Source organism: Dendrobates tinctorius, unplaced genomic scaffold (assembly GCF_039654945.1).
Source record: "Dendrobates tinctorius isolate UK_male_01 unplaced genomic scaffold, ASM3965494v1 ptg000003l, whole genome shotgun sequence".
NCBI classification, from domain to species: Eukaryota; Metazoa; Chordata; class Amphibia; order Anura; family Dendrobatidae; genus Dendrobates; species Dendrobates tinctorius.
The window spans coordinates 27,796,034-27,816,419 of NW_027361671.1; the positions used below are offsets into that span (position 1 = coordinate 27,796,034).

General features: G+C 41.3%; 1 protein-coding gene across 1 annotated transcript in view; it reads right to left on the reverse strand.

Annotated features, from left to right (window-relative positions):
* ELL2 (elongation factor for RNA polymerase II 2) overlaps window positions 1-20,386 on the reverse strand; it is a 54,641-nt gene that overhangs the window by 10,421 nt on the left and 23,834 nt on the right. The window contains exons 3-10 of the mRNA XM_073541695.1: window positions 12,957-13,078; window positions 11,721-11,884; window positions 10,915-11,174; window positions 7,075-7,199; window positions 6,527-6,611; window positions 4,479-5,028; window positions 2,984-3,041; window positions 701-872 (exon numbers count right to left, since the gene is read on the reverse strand). Coding sequence (XP_073397796.1) covers window positions 701-872; window positions 2,984-3,041; window positions 4,479-5,028; window positions 6,527-6,611; window positions 7,075-7,199; window positions 10,915-11,174; window positions 11,721-11,884; window positions 12,957-13,078 — 1,536 coding nt within the window. The remainder of the gene's footprint in view (window positions 1-700; window positions 873-2,983; window positions 3,042-4,478; window positions 5,029-6,526; window positions 6,612-7,074; window positions 7,200-10,914; window positions 11,175-11,720; window positions 11,885-12,956; window positions 13,079-20,386) is intronic.

Here is a 20,386-nt window from a genome sequence, read left to right on the forward strand (position 1 = left end):
GTTCAGAATCGCCTGATCTATCAAGATCTAAAAAAAAAAATAATCCGATCGGTAAACAGTGTAGCGAAAAAGTCAAAACGTCAGATTAACATCTTTCTTTGGTCATCGCAGCATTGAATTAAAATGAAATAACGGGCAACCAAAAGTTTGTATCCACACCAAAATGGTATCACTAAAAACATCAGCTCAGCACGCAAAAAAATAAGCTTTCACCCAGTCCCAGATCACGAAAAATGGAGACATTACGGATCTCAAAAAATTACGCTCAATTTTTTTTTAACTTTACCTATATATGTTTGGTGTCTATGAACTCGTTAATGACCCAGACTTTAATGGCAGGTCAGTTTTAGCTTCGGTGAAAATGGTTAAAAAAAAAATCCAAAAACAGTTGTGGAATTTTCACCGCACTTTAATTTCTCTTTTCCTGTTTTCGAGTACACGATATGGTAAAACCAATGGTGTTGTTCAAAAGTACTACTCGTCCCGCGAAAAACAAGCCCTCACATGGCCGTATTGACAAAAATACAAAAAAGTTATGGCTCTGGGAAGAAGGGGAGCGAAAAAGAAACAAAACGGCTGCAGCGTAAAGGAGTTAAATAAAGTAGGTGACCATGAATATTGGAGGACTTTTTGTGTTACTGAGCAGTTGCAATTTACTAATTCACAATAAAAGACAGTTATTCTGCCATGTCACGCTTACCTGATATGCTTTAGAGCCAGGGGAATGGCGCTTCCTCTGTTTATCCAGGTGCACAAATTTTTGAGTGATTTTTTCTATTTGGGCATGCAGTCTGCGATATTCATCGTACTCAGAGTTGAAGTCCTCTTTGTAGCTCTGCCTCTGCTCTTTGGACACAACAACTGTGTATTTTCTACAAACAAGACAGTTGAAAGTTACAGTGAGGCACTTAAGACCACTGCATTTCCTGCCAAGCTTCATCATAAAGTATCTCTGGATTAGGAAGCTTATTTTTAAAAATATGAAGTTTGGGAACTAGCTGAAAAGTGTTAGAATAGCAAATAAGATGTGTCCTCAGCCAATAAAAGCCCTTTAGGTTTTCTGTGTGAATGTGTGCGGCTAGATTTTTTTTTTTTTTATCATACAGAACACAGACCAGGTCATCCCAATTGTGATGCTCAACATCGGTTCAGAATAGGACTTGCTTTGAGTTTCAAGGATCTCATACTCTGATGTGTGAGACTATGGGACCAAGTGCTGTACAAAGGGGAGGGGAATATGAACAGCACTTGGACATTTCACAAAGATGTGTGAATATACCCTTAAAGGGAACCTGTCAATAGCATAAACCCTTCTAAGTCCTCTATACAGTATGTAGGTCATAGGAAGCTGAACAACATGACAGCCAGGACCTGTCTCCGCTCATGACTTAACCTGTTACATGCCATTAACAGCGACCCAGCGCAGCGATCAGTCATTCGATGTGCCCATGTGATGCAATTGCAGGGTACTGATGAGTTGCTATAACAGCTGGGGTGTGCTGAAGACCTCCATGCTGTGTATAGTACAATCGATCAGATAACGGGTTCAAGTGCCTTGTAATGTCCATACATTGTACCCAGCTCGTGCATCTGGAGATACACACCCTGGAAACTAAGTGGGCTTTCCTCGTCACGTTAACATCAAACATCTGGGTGCTAACTGCAATTTAGGCACACAGTAGGTCCCAGGAGAAGGTGGCATTTAGCAGTGCAGATTTCGCTGGATTTCTTTTGGAGGTAGACATGTCGCTTTTCCAAAGCCTTTGAGCTACCAGTAATTTGGATACCCCTATATTTATGTTAGCATATGGACCTCAGTGAGGATTTGTCTTTTGTTGATTGAGTAGAAGCTTTTATTGATGGCATTCTGGGGTGTAGAACATTTATAAGTTTATATTTATCTTGTGCGCTTCCTTGAGCGCTTACATTGAGGTTTCCATCTAAATATCTGAAATACATGATTTAGATGAAACCCCCCAAGGGAAACATTCACAATGAGGCAGGAGTGTTATTCCTTACTCCGTTTGGTCTCTGTTCAGCACTGGCGGACCTGACTTGTACATGCCTAAAAATGCAGCTATTCCATGTGTATTTTTTTTTTTTTTAAAGATAAATGTATATTTTTTTTTCTGGTTTTGTTTACTTTGTGATTTTTAAAAGATATTTTCACAACTTTGTAAAACTAACTTTAGTCCCTCTATGGGACTAACTTTTATGACTGATCACTGGTATAACATGGACAGAGGCCTCCACTGCCATCAGATCAGGATGTAGTCATATGACCTCCAGCACTCATGGCAGCCATTGGGTGCAGATTGGATGGGAAAGGGAGCCCCATCCCTCAGCCTTGTAAATGATGTGGTTGCTATTAATTGTGGCATTTAGAGGGTTAAACAGCTCAGAGTGGTGCAGAAACTTCTAGTGGTAGTGACAGCTGGGTCTCTGCTATCACGTAAGCCAAGCTCCCAGCAGCGATTGCGCTGGCACAACTTTTGTGCCAGCATGATCATTTGTGTGAATGCACTGCAGAATATGACGTATTGGTATGTCATATCGGGAAGGGGTTAAAAATAAAGCTTTCAAAAAAGAAAACACGTGGGATCATAGCGTCCATAAATGCCCAAGCTATTTAACAATTAACCCCATCAGTCAGCACCGTAAACGGCTTTATCAGCCAAAAAAATGAAGCTTACTAGTCTCAAAAAAATGGCTCAATTTTTTTAGTAAAATTTCTGATTTTGGGAGGATAAATTTGGTATCACCAAATCCCCCCCCCCCCCAAAAAAAAAAAAGTCAGAATTGCATTTTCTTTGTTTCACAATATTACTGCATGAGGATTTTTTTTGTTTTCCAGTGCAGATAAAATGAATGGCGTTATTTAAAATTACATCTCCTCCCGCAAGAAACAAGCCCTCATACGTCTAAGTGGACAGGAAAAATAAATGTTATGGCTCTTGGAAAGAGAAGAGAAAAGGCTACTTACATCACATAATCTGGGGGAGGTGTTGTAGAAGCGTCTGATGTGCAGGTTTCTTGAACATCTGAATATGGAAAAAAATATTCTATTAATTATAAAGTTATAATTGAAGAATAAACGACAGTTATTACATTAGTAAGTATATTTATACTCTCACCTAAACTTTTTATGGACTACCACCATCTTTTATGTTATAACTCAGAAGGTAAAAAATTATAATTCTAGATAACACTGGTTTAGATAAAACTAGATTGACAGATTTCTACTGAAAAATACACAACTATTTAGACTTTACCATGTCTACATCTACAAGGACACTTTGGTTCAAAATAACCATTATAGCAGTATATACAATTTGTGAACGTATTATAAACCAAAGTTCTACCACCACACTGGAGAGAAAAAAACAGCAAAATGTCTACAGGAAAAACATTACACTGCAGAATCCTACAAACTTTCAGAGACAACACCCTGTAAGGACACCAAGATAAGACATCTTGCATGACTCCGCAGGAGAACGAATTACTCAGCCTTTTAGCTCTGAAAGATATAGGTTAAAGATTCCACATTGTGCTGGGGTAAAAAAAAATGTGTTCCAGACAATTTCTTCTAGTGATTGAAAAAAAATACATGCTGTACAAGTGATCAGAACATTCACAAACCTCACATGAGACTAGAACTTGTGAGAATGCAGGTAAACTAATGTAATATCCTATACACCTAAACCCAATATATAATTGCTACTCCATTCTATCCCTCTGAGAAGTGAATGAATAGACTGACAACCAGGGCTGCGGCGACGTGGAGTTGGGAGTCATGGAAATTGAGGAGTCGGAGGTTTGTCTTACCGACTACAGAACCCTGGTATGAGGGAGTCGGAGTCATGGAAATTGAGTCGTCGGGAGTTGGAGGTTTGGCTTACTGACTCCATAGCCCTGTTGACAACTGGACATTACCATTATCCTAGTAAATCTAGGTCTCCATAGTATGACACTTAGCACAGATCAGGCAGGCCAGTGTTTAGGTACATGTTAATCTGACAAAGCAGCAGTGGTCTGTAGTCACATGTATAAAAATTGTTATTTAATTGGAAAATAAAAAAAAAAAGAAAAAAAAAAAGGAGATGGCCGGTAAATTTGAGCAAAATAGTTTGTAATACCCTTGCCCTGGCCAAGCAGGTAATCTGTGGTCAAGAGCCCAATGCCCTACAACTTGCTGCCCTCCTCTTAGTAGGCCTGGTACATCACTGCACACAACGGTGACATTGCGCAGGGTATACTAAACTAATGAGGTGCAGGGATGCCTGCAAGTAGATTCAAGACTCTCGTCCAGCTGTAAGGGACTACTAACTTGGCTGCTGGACCAAGGTTGTGTAATCTCTGCTCAACCCTAGCGACCGGTCATCTTTACGTTAGTTATTACCAAGACCACCCAATATTGCAAATAAATATTTTTTCACTCTACCACGCGTATAACTTAGTGCACAGGATTGTAATTTTACCTTTCTTTCCATCTGGCTTGGGGCTTATTTCCATCTTCACAATTTCATCTTTTTTCAGGAGAGCTGGCTTTTCTTCCACGGGTTCAGTATCCAGTTTCTTCCGGTCCTTGTCCTTGGGTTTTTTGGACCGTTTTGTTTTTTTGTGCAATGTGCCATTTTTATTGTCCGTGGGATCGGATTTTCCCAACTTAATTGGCTTTGATATAGAATTATTTAAAGTAGTCCTAGAGGTATATTTATTTTGCTGGTCCTCGTAGGTGCTGCTATTTTGACTGTCCATGGGCAGATCCTGCGTCCCCCTACCCTCAGGGGTGCTGGGAGAGTTGGAGTTAGAGTTTATATTTTGTGGATTTGAAGCTGGAAGGCGTGCAGGCGGAAGTGGAGGAAGTGCAGGGGTGGCAGCAGTGGGCGGAGGTGGTGGCGGTGCTGGTTTCTCATTGGTTAAACCTAAATGTCCATTCAAAGTTGGCTGCACCCTATTTGTAAGATGAGATATCCTTGGCTTCTTATTCATTAATGGATCGATGAAATCCGAATCCAGAAGACGTTTCTAGGAAGAATTAAATATTCATGCATTTTAGAAATGAAAATCGCATACGTTAACTACTGATGGCTAGGTCTTTAAATAAAAAGCATAGACTAACGCTCAGAGGAAGGCCTCGGCTACTGGATAGAGAAGTAGTTATTTACGATAACCTACTCAGCCTGTTAAAATGCTGCAATGCCGAGTCTACTAAATAATGACAAGTCACAGACACAAATTATGTTTTTTAGTACAAAGATGTCAGACAAATGCAAGCACTGCCATAAAAGACTAAGACCAAGTGTATTTAGGTCTCTGGATATTTATCATACGCTTTTCCCAAGCAACAAGTTAGGCGTTAAACCTGCAGTTGAATCGCTTAACACCTTCATGATCAGTTTTTTGTTCTTCCCCTCACCATTACTTTATTTTTCCCTCAATATGGCCGTGTAAGGGCTCGTTTTTTTGCAGGACGAGCTGTACTTTTGAACGACACCATTGGTTTAACAATATGCTATTTTTTTAACCATGTTCACTAAATGCTAAAACAGATGCCAAACTTTTAAATGTTCTTTATTTAAGTGGCAAATTTCTTTTTTTTAAAGTTGGTATTTTTTAAAAAAATTAAAAAAAAAACCCACACTATTTTCCGAGACCCATAGGGTCTTTATTTTTCTGGGTCTGAGCTTAGGTGAGGGCTTATTTTTGCGTGCCGATATAACATTTTTATTGACAATTCTGGGGTAGATACGATGTTTTGCTCGCCGGTTAATGCAATTATTACAGCGACAAAAATGCAATTCTGGAATTTTTATTTTTTTCTCATTACGTCATTTACTGATTGGACTAATTTATATATTTTGATATTGTGTTCAGAATTGTTCCATCTATCAAATGTGTATTTGTTTTACTGTGAATGGGGCAAAAGGGGGGGGACTTAAACGTTTTAAACACTTATTTTGTACTCACTTCAATAGTCTTCTTGGGAGACTTGAAGCTGTGATCTTTTAATCATTTGTACAAAAATCTTCTATAAACGTCGATCCATGGCAATGGGGGCTATCCGTGACAGGTGCTAATGGGCGGGGTTTGTGATTTGCTTACGCCGCAATCATGTTGAATGCCGCTGTCAGATTGACAGTAGCATTTAACATGTTAACATCAGCAGGTGGATCGCTAAGCAGTGGCACATCAAATCAGCAGTCATGTGCCTGAAATGATGTGGGCTCAGTGAGAATACACGGCCTATAACATACCTATAAGTCACAGGTCGTGATGCTGTTAAAGTTGCTGCCTGGCAGCTTCACTGAGATCATGATTATCAGGAGGACATTAACTTGCAACCACCCAAGAGTCATCAGTTTTTTGTCATAGGGGTGCATGGAGTGGTTACAATCAATCACTATATTTGTGAGCGTTGGCTGTAATGACTTGGCACACGCTGTAGACACAATGTGCTATCAGGGCTGTTCACATGAAGAAATCATTTACAAAGAATAGACATTTCCATACGCATATACAATACCTGGGCAGGAGATGCAGATGCAGCACTTAAAGGCGGAGAGTCTGATTGACTGGAGCTGGTAGCATTCTGAGACTGATTAAGCTTTCTGTTAAAAACAAAACCACACAAGGTTACAACATGGCAAAATATCAGTAACCAAACCGGTAGCAATATGACTGACTACCGTACAAGTCTATAGAGCATGCGCGCTGAGGTCTAAAAAAGTGGCAACATAATGGAGGTTACTTGTCTATACCTAAACTTTGGACGGATACCACATGCAACCAGCAATAACCGCTCAAGCACAAGTGTATTAACCCATCCTTAAAGCACAATCAAGGAGGACAAAGCTACAAGACATGTGCTACTACAAGTATGGCAATGACAGGCACAACTTAGGGTAGCAGAAGCAGTAAAGCAGCCTCACAAGGCTATATCTGAGTTTCCAAAGCTAAAACAAAAACTAGTAACAAAGAATGCAGATTTACTAGCTGGATGGGAATTTACTAACTAAATGAGAATAACTGCACAAGCCTCAGTCTGTCATCAGTTTCACAACAGGCACGTACCTGGAAAGGACTTTGTCTAATAACTGTTTGTCAAACTCCGAGTAACCAGGCCAATCTCGCTGGATTTCCTTGTAAACAAAGTCTTTAAGGGTATATGAATTGTCCTTGGAGTTCAAATTGGCAACCTAGGGAAGAAAAAAAAAAGTTCACATTAGCTGAAAGGCACAACTCTTCATAGATACATTCTGGCAAAAATATTTTTTTAGTGGACTAGCAAGGGCCAGATTAGTAATACAGACATTTGCTGGAGTTAAGACTTTGCCTATTGAAGCCAATCCTTAATCAGAATTCAAAGCAAATTACATAACCAAAAACATATACCTTGAAATTAGGGCATTAAACATTGATGACTTATTGGCACCCTGCAACTATAAATCAGATGCATCTCTTCCCCAAATGTGTTCATGTGTATCTATTAATACACATCATACTATACTTAGTCCATCATTTACTACTACTCCACAAGACCCGGAGAGCTCCACAACCAGGCATGAAAGTCCCGAGCACATATTGGATTACTCCACAACAGAGCCTTCTATAGTCTTCAGCTGGTCCAGGTCCTTTAAAAGGCCATGCTAAATAAGCCAAAGCCCACAATGTAACCGTATAGCCCTTCAGCATGCGTCTAGTAATCCTCAATACAACCAATATTTATAATCATTTAAAATACCACAAAAACGAAACGTTCTACAAAACACACTTATGGTTTTATATTTTTGGAAAGAAATGTATGGTAATTCAATGTTCTGTCTGAACTGGAGCTATAGACTGTAGGAAACTAAGCTGCAAAGTTGTATGCATAGCTGTATGTCCTGCACCCTCCACTTAAGTACCAGCCTAATATAAACTGCAAGGCAATGTGGGGGTAGAGTAAGACCTACTGAATTTAAGATCTATTCCTTTAAAGATTCAGGTTAACCATATGAGTTAATGTTAAAGCAAAAAGTAACTCGAGGCTTTACTCTTGAAAGTGTCCTTGCAGGGCACTAACCAAACCGGGTGCACAATTGTGCATAAGGTGTTCCTGCAGCATCTATAAATAGGTGAAGTTCGCTTATAATTGGAGGTCCCTTTTGAAGTCCACACAACCTTCTGCAATATATCCTAAAATTTAGTACTGGATTTAGAAACCATAGGGTTACAAGATGTTTGCTCTTATAGGCACTGACAGCCACATAAGACAGCCCTCTTTCTCAGTACTGCGGGTGTTTGGCTCATTGGCAGGGAAGAGTACAGGGTTGCACTGTTTCAGAGGTTAGAGCACAAAGACTAGTCTGTGCCTTTTAATCCCTTTAACCCACTAGAGACTACAGTTAGACAACAAGCACAAAAAGCATTAGGGTTTGTATCTGGAATCCAAAGGAAAAAAATAGAAAGCTTTCCATGCCTTTAAAATGCTTGAAAGTTTGCATTAAAATGCACAGTACTGGAAAAAATGAAGTGCATACAGGGGACGATGTAGTGCTAGCCAGAAATTCCCAAACATCCAGCTAGTGCAGCGCCCAAGGTGTAGCACTGCCCAATAAGGGTGTGCATGCATTCTGTAACTAACCATCAGCTCCCTGCAGCTAAATATAGAGCACAGTATGCCAGTGGGTATGATGAGCTAGCACTGTACAAAAGCAGAAGCCCTGCTGACAGCTCAAATGTAATGTAACAAAGAACTCACTTTCCCCTTGTGTAAGGGGCTGCATAATTAACCCTTATGGAGAGAACTTTCTATACCATCACGGGATAGCAAAGACATTCAAAATGTCACTATGCCTAAAATATGATAAATACTTCATTTTATCCAGAGGAAAATGCCCTGCGCTATTCTTGTAGTCAAAACTACCTTCTAGTGCAAGAGTGGAAACTGCACTGCTCAAATGCTGTCACAGTGAGAGACAGAGATGGACCTACCTTAGGCTAAGTTCACACTGGGCGGTTTTTCTGCAGAAAACCTGAGTGCTTGGCAGGAAAGAAGCTGCGGCAGAAACGTAGGGTTTCACTGCATTTTCTTCATGCCTTCTTGCCATTAAATTCAATGGCCAAATAAAACAAGCAAAGCACAAAATACTTATGACAAAAAACCAAGCTGTGTGCATGAGATTTCTGAAAAATCAAAGACATTGCTGGTACTGTCAAATGCATCTGAACATTAGCATAAAAACACATTAAACGCAGCAAAAACGCTTAGTGTGAACTTCGTGTTAATCTGTCAGACAATTCATCAGACAGCAGTCATGGGGGTGCTATAACTGGAAGCCATGATGCTACTGTGAAGAGAACCTAATGGACGGAGCGCGTACATTGAGGAGTTCAAAAATGACATGTAGGTCACTACAAAGGGAACATTTGCCGTTTTTATTTTCCTCGTTTCTTGCAGCTTTTTTGCTTCGCACCATCATGAAAGGGCTGTGATCAGTGACTACATATTAGCCAGAGTCTGCAGGGAGTCTGAGACACCCCCCCACACTGGTACAGGCTGACGCATTCTCCCGCCTCTGCAACTCTCTGCCAGCAGATTGGCTGATGTATACAAATAGTAGCCAATCACAGCGGGATGATCATCTCACACAAGCAGATTACTAAATGTAGCGGCTGTTACCTGGTCATCTCATGGGTCATTTAGTAAGGCTGGGTTCACGCTACACGATCTGTGCCTGAAAACCACCACGAATGTCTACACAGGTTTACACATGTTAGCAGTGCTGGGGATGTGCATACAATTAGTAATAGTTTTGTGTGCATAGAATCACTGTTCTCAGCAGCATTGGTCCGGTTTATACAAGGCATTTGCTCCAATTATTTTTAAGCAGGCTTAAAGAAGCACTCAAGAACTAAACCTGTTTTCTACACCTGTAAATGTGTTGTGTCAGTACAATAATCAAATGCAGTTTTCCCCAGTATTTAATTCTGCTCTAATCCACTTATTACTCGTGAGCGAAATTCCAACTTGCCACATCACACTGGAGTTGGTTTTGTGCGGGGGGGGGGGTCACTTACAGCGCAAGTCTATGAAGTGTCAGAACGAGACCACAGACTTGCATTTAGAAGCGAATTCCGGCTCATAACCCCAGTGTGATCCGTCAAGTCCAAAATTCATTCAGGTGATAAGACCGCAGCTGGAAACCAGGGAAGATTGCCATCGGCAGGTGTTTTATTGCACTTACATTTCACACAATTACAGACAGTTTATCAAATAGAAACTGTTGTGGGAGCGCTTCTTTAAAGATCATGCCACAAAACCTTTTGATCGTTCGTCAGATGATCAGCAACCAGTTTACACTGCATGATTATCAGGAAACCTGCTTCCCTAGAAACTCATTCAGGATACTTGTGTAAACGTGCTTTAAGGGAAAAAAAAAGAGTCATAGTAAAGGCTCATTCAGAAGGCCTTTGTTTTACATACAAGACCTATCCATGTTTTTCATGGATAGAACCTGTGCCTATTACTGTTTCGCTCGAGTGGTCGCCACCAAAACACACAGATTTTAATTGTAGTAATGTATCAATGTTGCCAAAGTAAAACACTTTTCAGGTGTGGCCAAGTACTTTGGGCATCAAAACATTTACGGAGCTTTGAGTGTACAGAAAGCAACAGCAGATAATCTGCTGTCCGTGCAAAGTCCTATCCAATGAACAATAATGAAAAAGTATGGAAAGTTACTAAATACACGATAAGGACCACAAAAGCCCTGAAACCCCAGAAGATGGAGAAGAACAATGAGAAGACAACTTAAAGAAAGTCATCTACGAACATCTAGAAAAGATGTAAAAAAAAAAAAATTGCACTTATGCAAAATTATGTGTGAAAGGCACAGTCCAAATTTACTATTTTGAGTGAACTATTCTCACCTGTGGCAGGATAACACCAAGAGAGTTCTTGTCTTTTTGATTAACACCATCTTTATGTAAACGAGCAAGTATCTCTGGTTTTTTATATGGCTTCAGTGCCAGCAGATGAATCACCCTCTCCCTGTACGGCCGCTGTGCAATACTGTTGCCGATATTTGACTTTCGAATGGTGTTTGCTGGATTAATTGGCGTGGACCTTTTCCGTTCTGGGGCTGTATCTAAAATACTGTTTGCTGGTTTACGAATCTGGACCCTCTTCCCTATAAGATCGGCAAAGAAACAAAAACAAGTTAAAGTTCAGAAGCTGCCAAATTCCATTACTAGCATATTTCTATACATCATATAAAGTGCAAAAAGTTCAGTTGTGTTCAGATATCACATGTCCCCGGCACACGTGCACTGCCCGCACATCTTACAACACTGGCACAATTAGGTTTGTCAAAGTTAATAGTTTATTTCCTTTGAACGCTGGCATTCATTGCCAGGACTTGTGCAGGAAGGAGGGCATGGCAAAAGCACTTAAGGTTATGTGTCATGGGCATACTTCCAGTATCAAATGAAAGTTTCCCATTCACATCCTATATTTTATGTAACTTTTACAGCAAATGCCAGTAGATGACCAACTGAAAATAGGAGAAAAAAAAAGCTAGGCCATTAGCGATTGTATGCGTGCAGTCAGTTCTACATAGGATACATTAAAGCTATTTCTAGATAATTGGGCAACAGTACAGCAGGTATCAGCCTCATTTATGGTGCAACCAGCAGAAATTGTGCATAAAGACCAAAAACCTTTAACCAATACCTACCTAAAAATGGGCCGCCAGGTTTTATAACCTTTGTACTACGGCTTCGAGTTTCTTCTTCTGCTTGGGTCATGCGGTCTCTTGTAAGCTGGTAGGAGTCATTAGTGGCACACACTGTTATCTTATCTTGAATGAATCCCAGACAATTTAATTTTGATACGCCATTGCTTAAAAAAAAAAAAAAAGGCTTGGTCAATCAATGGGAGAAATAGAAGGCAGTAAAGAAAATCACTAATCACATACATAGATTAGCTTAACAAGTGAAGGACACAATTAACATTTCTTCACATCTCTACAGGCTCCTGCACCGCAGAGCAACAGTGCCATGCCAATGACCAGTCTTATTTCAAGTTGCAACTTTGCTTGTGGTTGCAAAAATACCAAAAAACAATGGACTTAGTATACAGTGAGCTTAAGATTTTTAGGAGAATTTTTTGTGTTATATTTAGGAAAAATATAATTCAGGCTGGCTGTTTTGCAGCTGACTGCCAGGGAACACCAGTAGGCAGGAAAAATATTAAATCGCTGTCCATGTAATACAAGGACAGTTTGATTCTGCCAAAAATAGACCAGATCTCATAGGAAACTGTTCTGTCTCATGGCAGTCCTGATCAGGGGATTTCCATCTAACAGTCAGATTTCATGAAAAGACAAATGGGCAGGGGCGTAACTATAATAGGTGCAGGAACAGCAATAGCACAAAGGTCAGGGAAACTAGTGTAGCCCAAAAGGTTCTCTTATTTACCCAATATGGAAAGTCTATTGCTATTAGAGACCTGGTGTTAGTTGGGGGCCCTGCTTGAGATTTTGCAGCAGGGCCCATAAGAGTCACGTTAAGCCACTAGCAGCGTTGGTCATCATGAGTTAAACCATCTTAAAGAGAAACGGCAGAAAATGACCTAATATTGAACTCAAGGTTTGTGTCACATGTATTTCTTAAATAATTGGCAATGATTTTTTTCATATGTTCTTTGGAAAAAATAAGTTAAGTTTTTGCATTTTCTTTTTTTATGAACGTTTACCCAGCCACCCCCCAAAGAAGTTTACTGTACCAGATACTTCATTAAAGCTAATTTAAAAGATGAAGACAATGCCAATATAAACCAATCAAAAGGAACAGCAATAAAAAAAATAAGCTGCAAACAACCAAACATTTCTTTACCAACATCACTGATGGACAATATACACCGCTAATTATGTCCATAGACTCAATTAAAATTGGCTCTACGTCTGGCTTACCTTGACACAGTTTGCTGGATACAATCAAAGCTGCCTTGGGGGTTATCTTTTCCTACATTTGATAGATAGAAGTTAAAGTTGTGCATTTCATTGTGGCAGTCTGATTTTGGAATCTTGATATTCTAGAAATAGAGAGAGGAACATGTTTAATAAGTGTCCAGAAATGAGCAGTAAAATACCAGCTTGAAAAGGCAATCTAGTGATAATACATGATCCGATAGCACCAGAAAAATGGGATTATTGCATTCACCACCTAGGTGTTTAGACATCTCAAAATAATCTGTAAAAGCTATAGGCTACAAGAGGAAAAAAAAGGTAATGTTTGTTTAATTTGTAATTTAACTGGAGAAATTAGATTGTGCGTGGCCATAATAAGAATGGCTAAATAAGGGTACCGTTACACGTAGCGACGCACCAACGATTTCAACGATACGATCTGGCTAAGATCGTTTGTGCATCGCTAGTAAGCAGTCATACAAGGCCGATCTTCATAACGACGCATCAGCGATGTCACTAGCGACCACGGCGATCGTTGGTACCGTGTCACACACTGTCTATAATAGCGATTCAGACTTTGAATAGGCGTCCTTCAGCGCCATCTATGAGTTCGGCGTCGCCAATGAGGTCGCTCGTCGTTGATAAGGGGCGTTAAACAGCGATGCATGCTGGTCAGCGTGAACCAAGCGATCAAAAAATGATCCTGAACGTTCGCGCACGATCAGCGACATCGCAGCAGGGAGCCGGTCGTTTCCGCGTGTCACACTTAGCGATATCGTTAGCGATGTCGCTGTTGCGTCACAAAATCGTTGTCGCTTCAGCGATATCGCTAGCGATCTCGCCGTGTGTAACGGGGGCTTAAGTCTGAAAGATCAATAGTACTTAAGGCCAGTTCACATTATGTTTCTGGTTTACATTTAGCACTTATGTAGGAAAAGAACCAATCGGGCTCCCAGTCTACATTCAGAAGTGTGTTTCTGGCTTCAATAAAGTCATGATGCATAGATAGCATTATTCCAGCAAATTAATTATACCAAACTTTTTTTTAAATAGGGAAGTCTGAAGAAAGCTATTGTATCCAACCAAAATGTTCAATACTTTTTCTTGTTTGTTCAACGTATGCCATATCCTATGGATGATTGCAGTTTTAACTGCTGAATCAGTCCCCACTGACTAACGGCATTTGCGTACATGTCAGGAACGTTTCATGTTCCTTAAAGGGAATCTGTCACCCCTTTTTTGAGATATCATATAATATCATTCAATTGTGTCACATAAGGATTCTCTTAGTACTTTTGCTTCCCCCTGACCTGGCACCTTTCATGCATAAATACCTTTTTTATATCGATTCAGATGTATGTAAACTGCCGCTGTCTGGTCCGCTGGGCGGGGCTTATTCACCTGCTCCCCCCTCCCTGTCTTGCTCTACACAAGAAGAAATGCGTAGAGCAAGATGGGGGGGGGGGGGGAGCAGGTGAATAAGCCCCGCCCAGCGGACCAGACAGCGGCAGTTTACATACATCTGAATCAATATAAAAAAGGTATTTATGCATGAAAGGTGCGGGGTCAGGGGGAAGCAAAAGTACTAAGAGAATCCTTATGTGACACAATTGAATGATATTATATGATATCTCAAAAAAGGGGTGACAGATTCCCTTTAAAGGGAAACGGTCAGCAGACTTGTGCACAGTAGCCTACATAGTGTCAGGTCGGCACCATTTTACTCATTGAAGGGGTATAAAACTTGGCACACATGAATTATGGATGATTTTAATGTAGTCCAAGTTAGATGTGAATCAAAGAGTACAAATGTCTTGGTCAAACATTAACAACCTTCATCAGTGTACTGACTGCAAACAGTATTGGTGTGTTTGGGATGTACAACGGTATTGTGACCTAAAAGTCTTGTGACTAAGGCTTGTAGGTGGTGGGGTAAGCAAATCATTCATCCAAGTGTATACTATGGAACGTAGCCTTAAAATCGGTGGATACCACGTCACAGGTGATACTAAAGCACATAACACCGATTTACTGCTACGTTCCACAGAATACATGGGGATGTCCGCTGTGTCCAAAGCGCTGGCGGCTATTGAACGCAGGTGAATCTGCATGTGTTCATTGAACCGTGTGGAATCACTGCGTCTAATACATTGTACAGGTGAAATTTTTCTTGCGTATGCTCATGTCTCCGCAAGATAAATAGACAGTCTCTGGAGAGATGTGCCATATGTCAGTCTCCGCTGTTGAGCAACGGGAGTCCCTGGACGCATAGTGGACATGGGAGTTTTTGAAATCCCATCCATTATGCTGTAACAGCTGGACATTGCGGGTTGGACGCTGCACAAGTGCGCAGCATCCAACCCACAGCATTTACAGATTGTGTGCACATACCCTTAGAGTAAAGCCTGTCACACTTGGTGTTTGATACCACTGAGCATTCAGCCTCCGTTTAACATGCACACTTTTTTATGTATATGCTAGAAAGGATACATATAAAAAAAACCATGTTGTGAACAGGACCTTAGCAGATCTAATAGGAAAAAATGCAGTTTCAGCTCACCCTTCTATGATGTAAAATCCAGTCTAAAGCCACGTGGTGTGCAGAATGAAGCAAGATGTAGAAGAAATGTATCCAGCACTTATCCCCGAGATTCAACAAAGATCCCATAGACTAGGGCTTGTATCGTGCAACAGTCTACACACATGTACTGTAGCTATGTTTTATATTGTACCGTTGATATTTAATGAACCTAATAAAAGCAATTATACTGAACATTGGGATGATTGCTGAAAACATCTTTTCTGCATCCTTAGCAGCTCTAGTCCAATTGCTCTGTATGATTTCTGAACTGCCGGCACCCCCAATGCACATAGTCTAAGGATCCAATACTCTCTGCCATCAATGATTCCAATATAAACAAGGTGAGTCATGACTCATGATTTATTAAAAGATATTTAAAAAAAATAAAACTGTGCAGAGGTGTAAAAGTGCCTGAAAGCCTGCAATGAATCTGTCAGTGATGAAAATCTACAGGTAAATGATCAGTTGACATTCTTACACAAGCTCCAGCGTTGGTCAATATCACCTAGGCAAAGATTAACTTCCAGACATAAGGTAACTGAACCAGCTGGACGGGTTCAGGACAACATGACTGCTGGAAACAGCTGTGGTTTTGCCTGGTACAACATATGTAAGATGACAAGTCTGACAGTCTGTAGAAGTCTGGAGAGTTACCACTCACTCAGAGCACAAAATGACTGTTCAAACCAAGCACAGGTATTCTCTGTACTTTTCACACAGCAGGGCAGTTCAGTGCCCCATCCCACCTTGTTTTGACTCTCCCTGCCTCCTCTTCCTTTACTAACAGCTCTGCCCTCACAGGAGCCAAGGAAGAGCAGAGAAAAACAAGGCAGCGCACGGTGAACGTCTCGGCCACATCATGGGTGCACGGAGCATATGTGCATGATTAGTTTATCAAATGCCCTTATTCTTTTAACTCCACATATGAAAAAAAAAAAAAAAAAGACTAACAGGATATGGCCAGGAATCTAGAGGGGCAAACCGTATTTAGCATGAGGCGTCAAGCAAATAACAAAAGCAACAGAGTTAGGAAGATAATGACATGTATGCGTTTGTATTTAAATAGCTCAAATTATTTGCTCCAATTACTTTGGTTGGGAAGGTTTTTAACAAGACCAACTGATTTGCCCCCCACTGGGAATCTGGCTGTAGCGACATTCCCAGATAATCTCCACAAACCTCAACCCTTCTACAAGGAAAAGGGAAGGGGGGGAAGGTGGGTGATTAAAATTAAAAAAAAAAATGCTTAGTCTGGAAAGACCAAATGAAAAAAAAAAATCTAGAAAGCAAAGTCACAATGTTTTAGAGGAAATAAAGCCACATTTCACAGTATTGATAGGCAGGACCTGCTGTGGCTGCCGTCCAAGGCAATCATGCAAAATGAACTAACAGTTATCAGTCTGGCAACCACACAAAGCCTTTCCAAGAAAAGGAGTGCGTCACAGAACGCAAATGGGGTTTTGTTTTTTCTTTAATTAGAAAAACTTGCAATGCATGGTTATCTGGGCATAACACTCCACTATGAAGGCCATGCTGTGGTAGAGTGGCCATAGTACTGTTCCATGTCTGGAAATATGATGTGGCATTACAGCACATGCTGCACATTTCACCCTCAGTGCCACCTGCTGTCACACAGATTTCATCCAGACTAAACCAAGGTCTTCCTGGCCATAGCTGATGGCTCAAGTACCCAGTGTTTCCAGCTTTACAGCAGAGGTACTGCCTAGCTTTCCTGTTAGGTGGCAAGAGCACAGCCATTTAATGGTACAAGAAATTTTAGAGCCATTTTCAATCAATAAGGGCAGCACGGTGGCTCAGTGGTTAGCACTGCAGCCTTGCAGTGCTGGAGTCCTGGGTTCAAATCCCACCAAGGACAACATCTGCAAGGAGTTTGTGTGTTCTCCCCGTTTTTGCGTGGGTTTCCTCCGGGTACTCCGGTTTCCTCCCACACTCCAAAGACATACAGATAGGGAATTTAGATTGTGAGCCCCATCGGGGACAGTGATGATAATGTGTGCAAACTGTAAAGCACTGCGGAATATGTTAGCGCTATATAAAAATAAAGATAATTATTATTATTATAATTCAGCAACGATTCTTGTCTGGAAAAAGTGTCCCTGTGCTTGGAGATTTTTGGCGATTGGCACATCTTGTGGCTACGGAACAGCATCTTTACTCTGAAATTCCCTGAATATCACTGACCTCTGACAGCAATGTCCAATGTATAGAGATCACAGGAGGCAGTGTCTGGTAATGAAGCCCTCTTCAAGTGCTGCAAAACCAGGGGCAACTCTTGTGGAAAAGTGGCACAGTTTCTGAAGGCATGCAGGCCATTATCCATACATCACCTTATCAATTATAATTTCTGTTATTGTATGCAGTTGCTGGACTCTGCTGGATGGAATAGCAAACTCACCATCTACTCCGCCATGCAAAGACCGAAAGGACAGTTTGCTTTTTTTGCAATAAAGCTCCATGGACACATGCAGCATATGTAGTATGTTAGGTGCCATCTCAACACATGCACTAAACAGGACATGTACAGGATGTGCATAAGGTCTAAGGGTCGGTTCACACTGTCAGTAAATGCTGAGAGTTGGGACTGTCAGTACTTGCGCAGCATTCAGCTGTTACAGCATAGTGGATGGGATTTCAAGAAATCCCATGCCCACTATGAGTGCACCAACTCCCACGGCTCACCCACGGAGACTGACATGTGGTGCGTCTTTCCAGACCGCAGCATGTCTATCTTGTTGAGACGCGAGTCCCCACAAGATAAATTTCACCCGTTCAATGTACTGAACACTGTGAATCCGCATGGTTCAGTGCACACATGGGGATTCACCTGCGTTCAATAGCCGGCAGCACTTTGGACGAAGAGAACATGCACTGCATCCAAAGCGCTGCCAAATCCTGATCATGTGCACATACCTCAACAGATCTTGTATGCACTAATGTGTAGGGCCAAGCTCACACACTGCAAATCTACAGCAATTTACAGTACAATACAAGTAAATAGGTTTTTCAAAACGCAATTCACATTTTTGGGGAAAAAAAACAAAAGTATAAACCCAAAAATTAAAGCATGGTGGGGGGGGGGGTTCAAATCTGCAGCATGCTCATTCTTGTGCGGTAGTTCAATGCAGATTTTAGCCCAATGTTTAGTATTATTGGAGTAGGCAGAAATTCACAGCAAAATCTGCAACAAAATCGGCAAGTAATCCATGCGCAGTCTGTGAATTTGTTGCCAAACCCAAAACTGGAAGTTTCCAAAACATGCAAGCACCATTGGCTTAAAACAACAACTTTTCAGCACAAGGCATAGCTATTGTTTGTACATCCATTAGCATCAAGCCCACCCCCGGCACATTAAACATGGTAGAACAGGTGAAGGATGCTGGGGAATTAGATAGTCATCCATAGGATTCAAGTACATAATATAGAAATGTATGCCATGAGAACAGGAGGGTATTGCTACAATGTAGTGCGCCCCCACATCTACCATGTACAAATAATGCTTGTTACAGGGTCCATGACAATGAGCTCCGTGTCCCCCTGCAGGGACCCCCAACACTAAAGTGTTCAGTTTCCCTGCAGCACTATGACAGGACATTAAAGAGATCGGACACTTTAGAGCCAATCTGAACAAGTTCTTTATTATGAGAAAAAAAAACATGATTGACTTTTGCCGTCATTCAGCCTCCTCCAGTCAAAAACTTTATGTATGTTTTGGAAGGTGCTAATATATCACGTTATGTTTCAAAGGAGGCGGCTAAACATGGGGACGGGACAAAAAAAAGCTGAGCAAGGAGCTGTGGCTTCAGTAATAATTAAGCTGTGCAGAAATTCAATAAAAAAGACATGAGTAGGTTACATTAATATATTTAAGACTTGTCATAAATGTGGACAGTCCTTTTAAAAGGGAACCAGTCACCAGGAATATGCAGGAACCTTGCCCTATAGCAGGGGAGCCAAGGAGATATATACAGTTCTGAGATTAAAGATTATGAATAACTTGTGTTTTAACCATTTAATCCTCTGCTCTGGGATTTTTGGTCCAGTGGGCGGTCCTATCAGTGATTGACAGCTTACTCTACATACACACTTCTATAAAGAAAGCGGTCAGCGTTAGGACCGCCCACTGGACCGAAAATTCCAGTAAGAGCAAAGGTTTAAATAAACTTCTCAGTAACGATTCTACCTGCTCCGCTCTAACATGATGACTTCAGCTTGGACTGCATTTTCTCAGTGACCAGTTGCCTTTGGGAATTACACAATACCCAACCAAATCAGTAGGTTGTCTTAACACAGAACAGGTTGTCCATGGTAAGGGTCCCGTTTCACTTAGCGATGCAATAGCGATCCTGACAACGATACGACCTGGTAGGGATCGCTAAATGGTCGCTAGTAAGCTGCCAAACAGGCAGATCTCTTCAGCAACGCAGCAACCATTCAGCGATCCTCGGCGGTCGTTAGGACCTTGTCACACAGCAGCTTTTCTGAACGATTCCAGCCTGCGTCTGAGTTCTGCGTCGCCAGCGAGGTTGCTCGTCGGGTCAAACAGCGATGCGCGCTGGCCAGCGGGACACAGACGATGAAAAAATAGCCCAGGACATTTGACCACGATCAGCGATATCCAGCGGGGGGGGCCGGTCGCCACTGCGTGTCACATGTAGCGAGATCGCTGGCGAGGTCACTGTTACGTCACAAAATCGGTGACGCTTCAGCAATCTCGCTAGTGATCTCGCTATGTGAGAAGGGGGCTTAAGACATGCTGTATGATCTTACAGACTTCAGTGTGGGGGAGACCACAAATGATCCCCACTATAGCCCTAAAAGGACATTACCAACA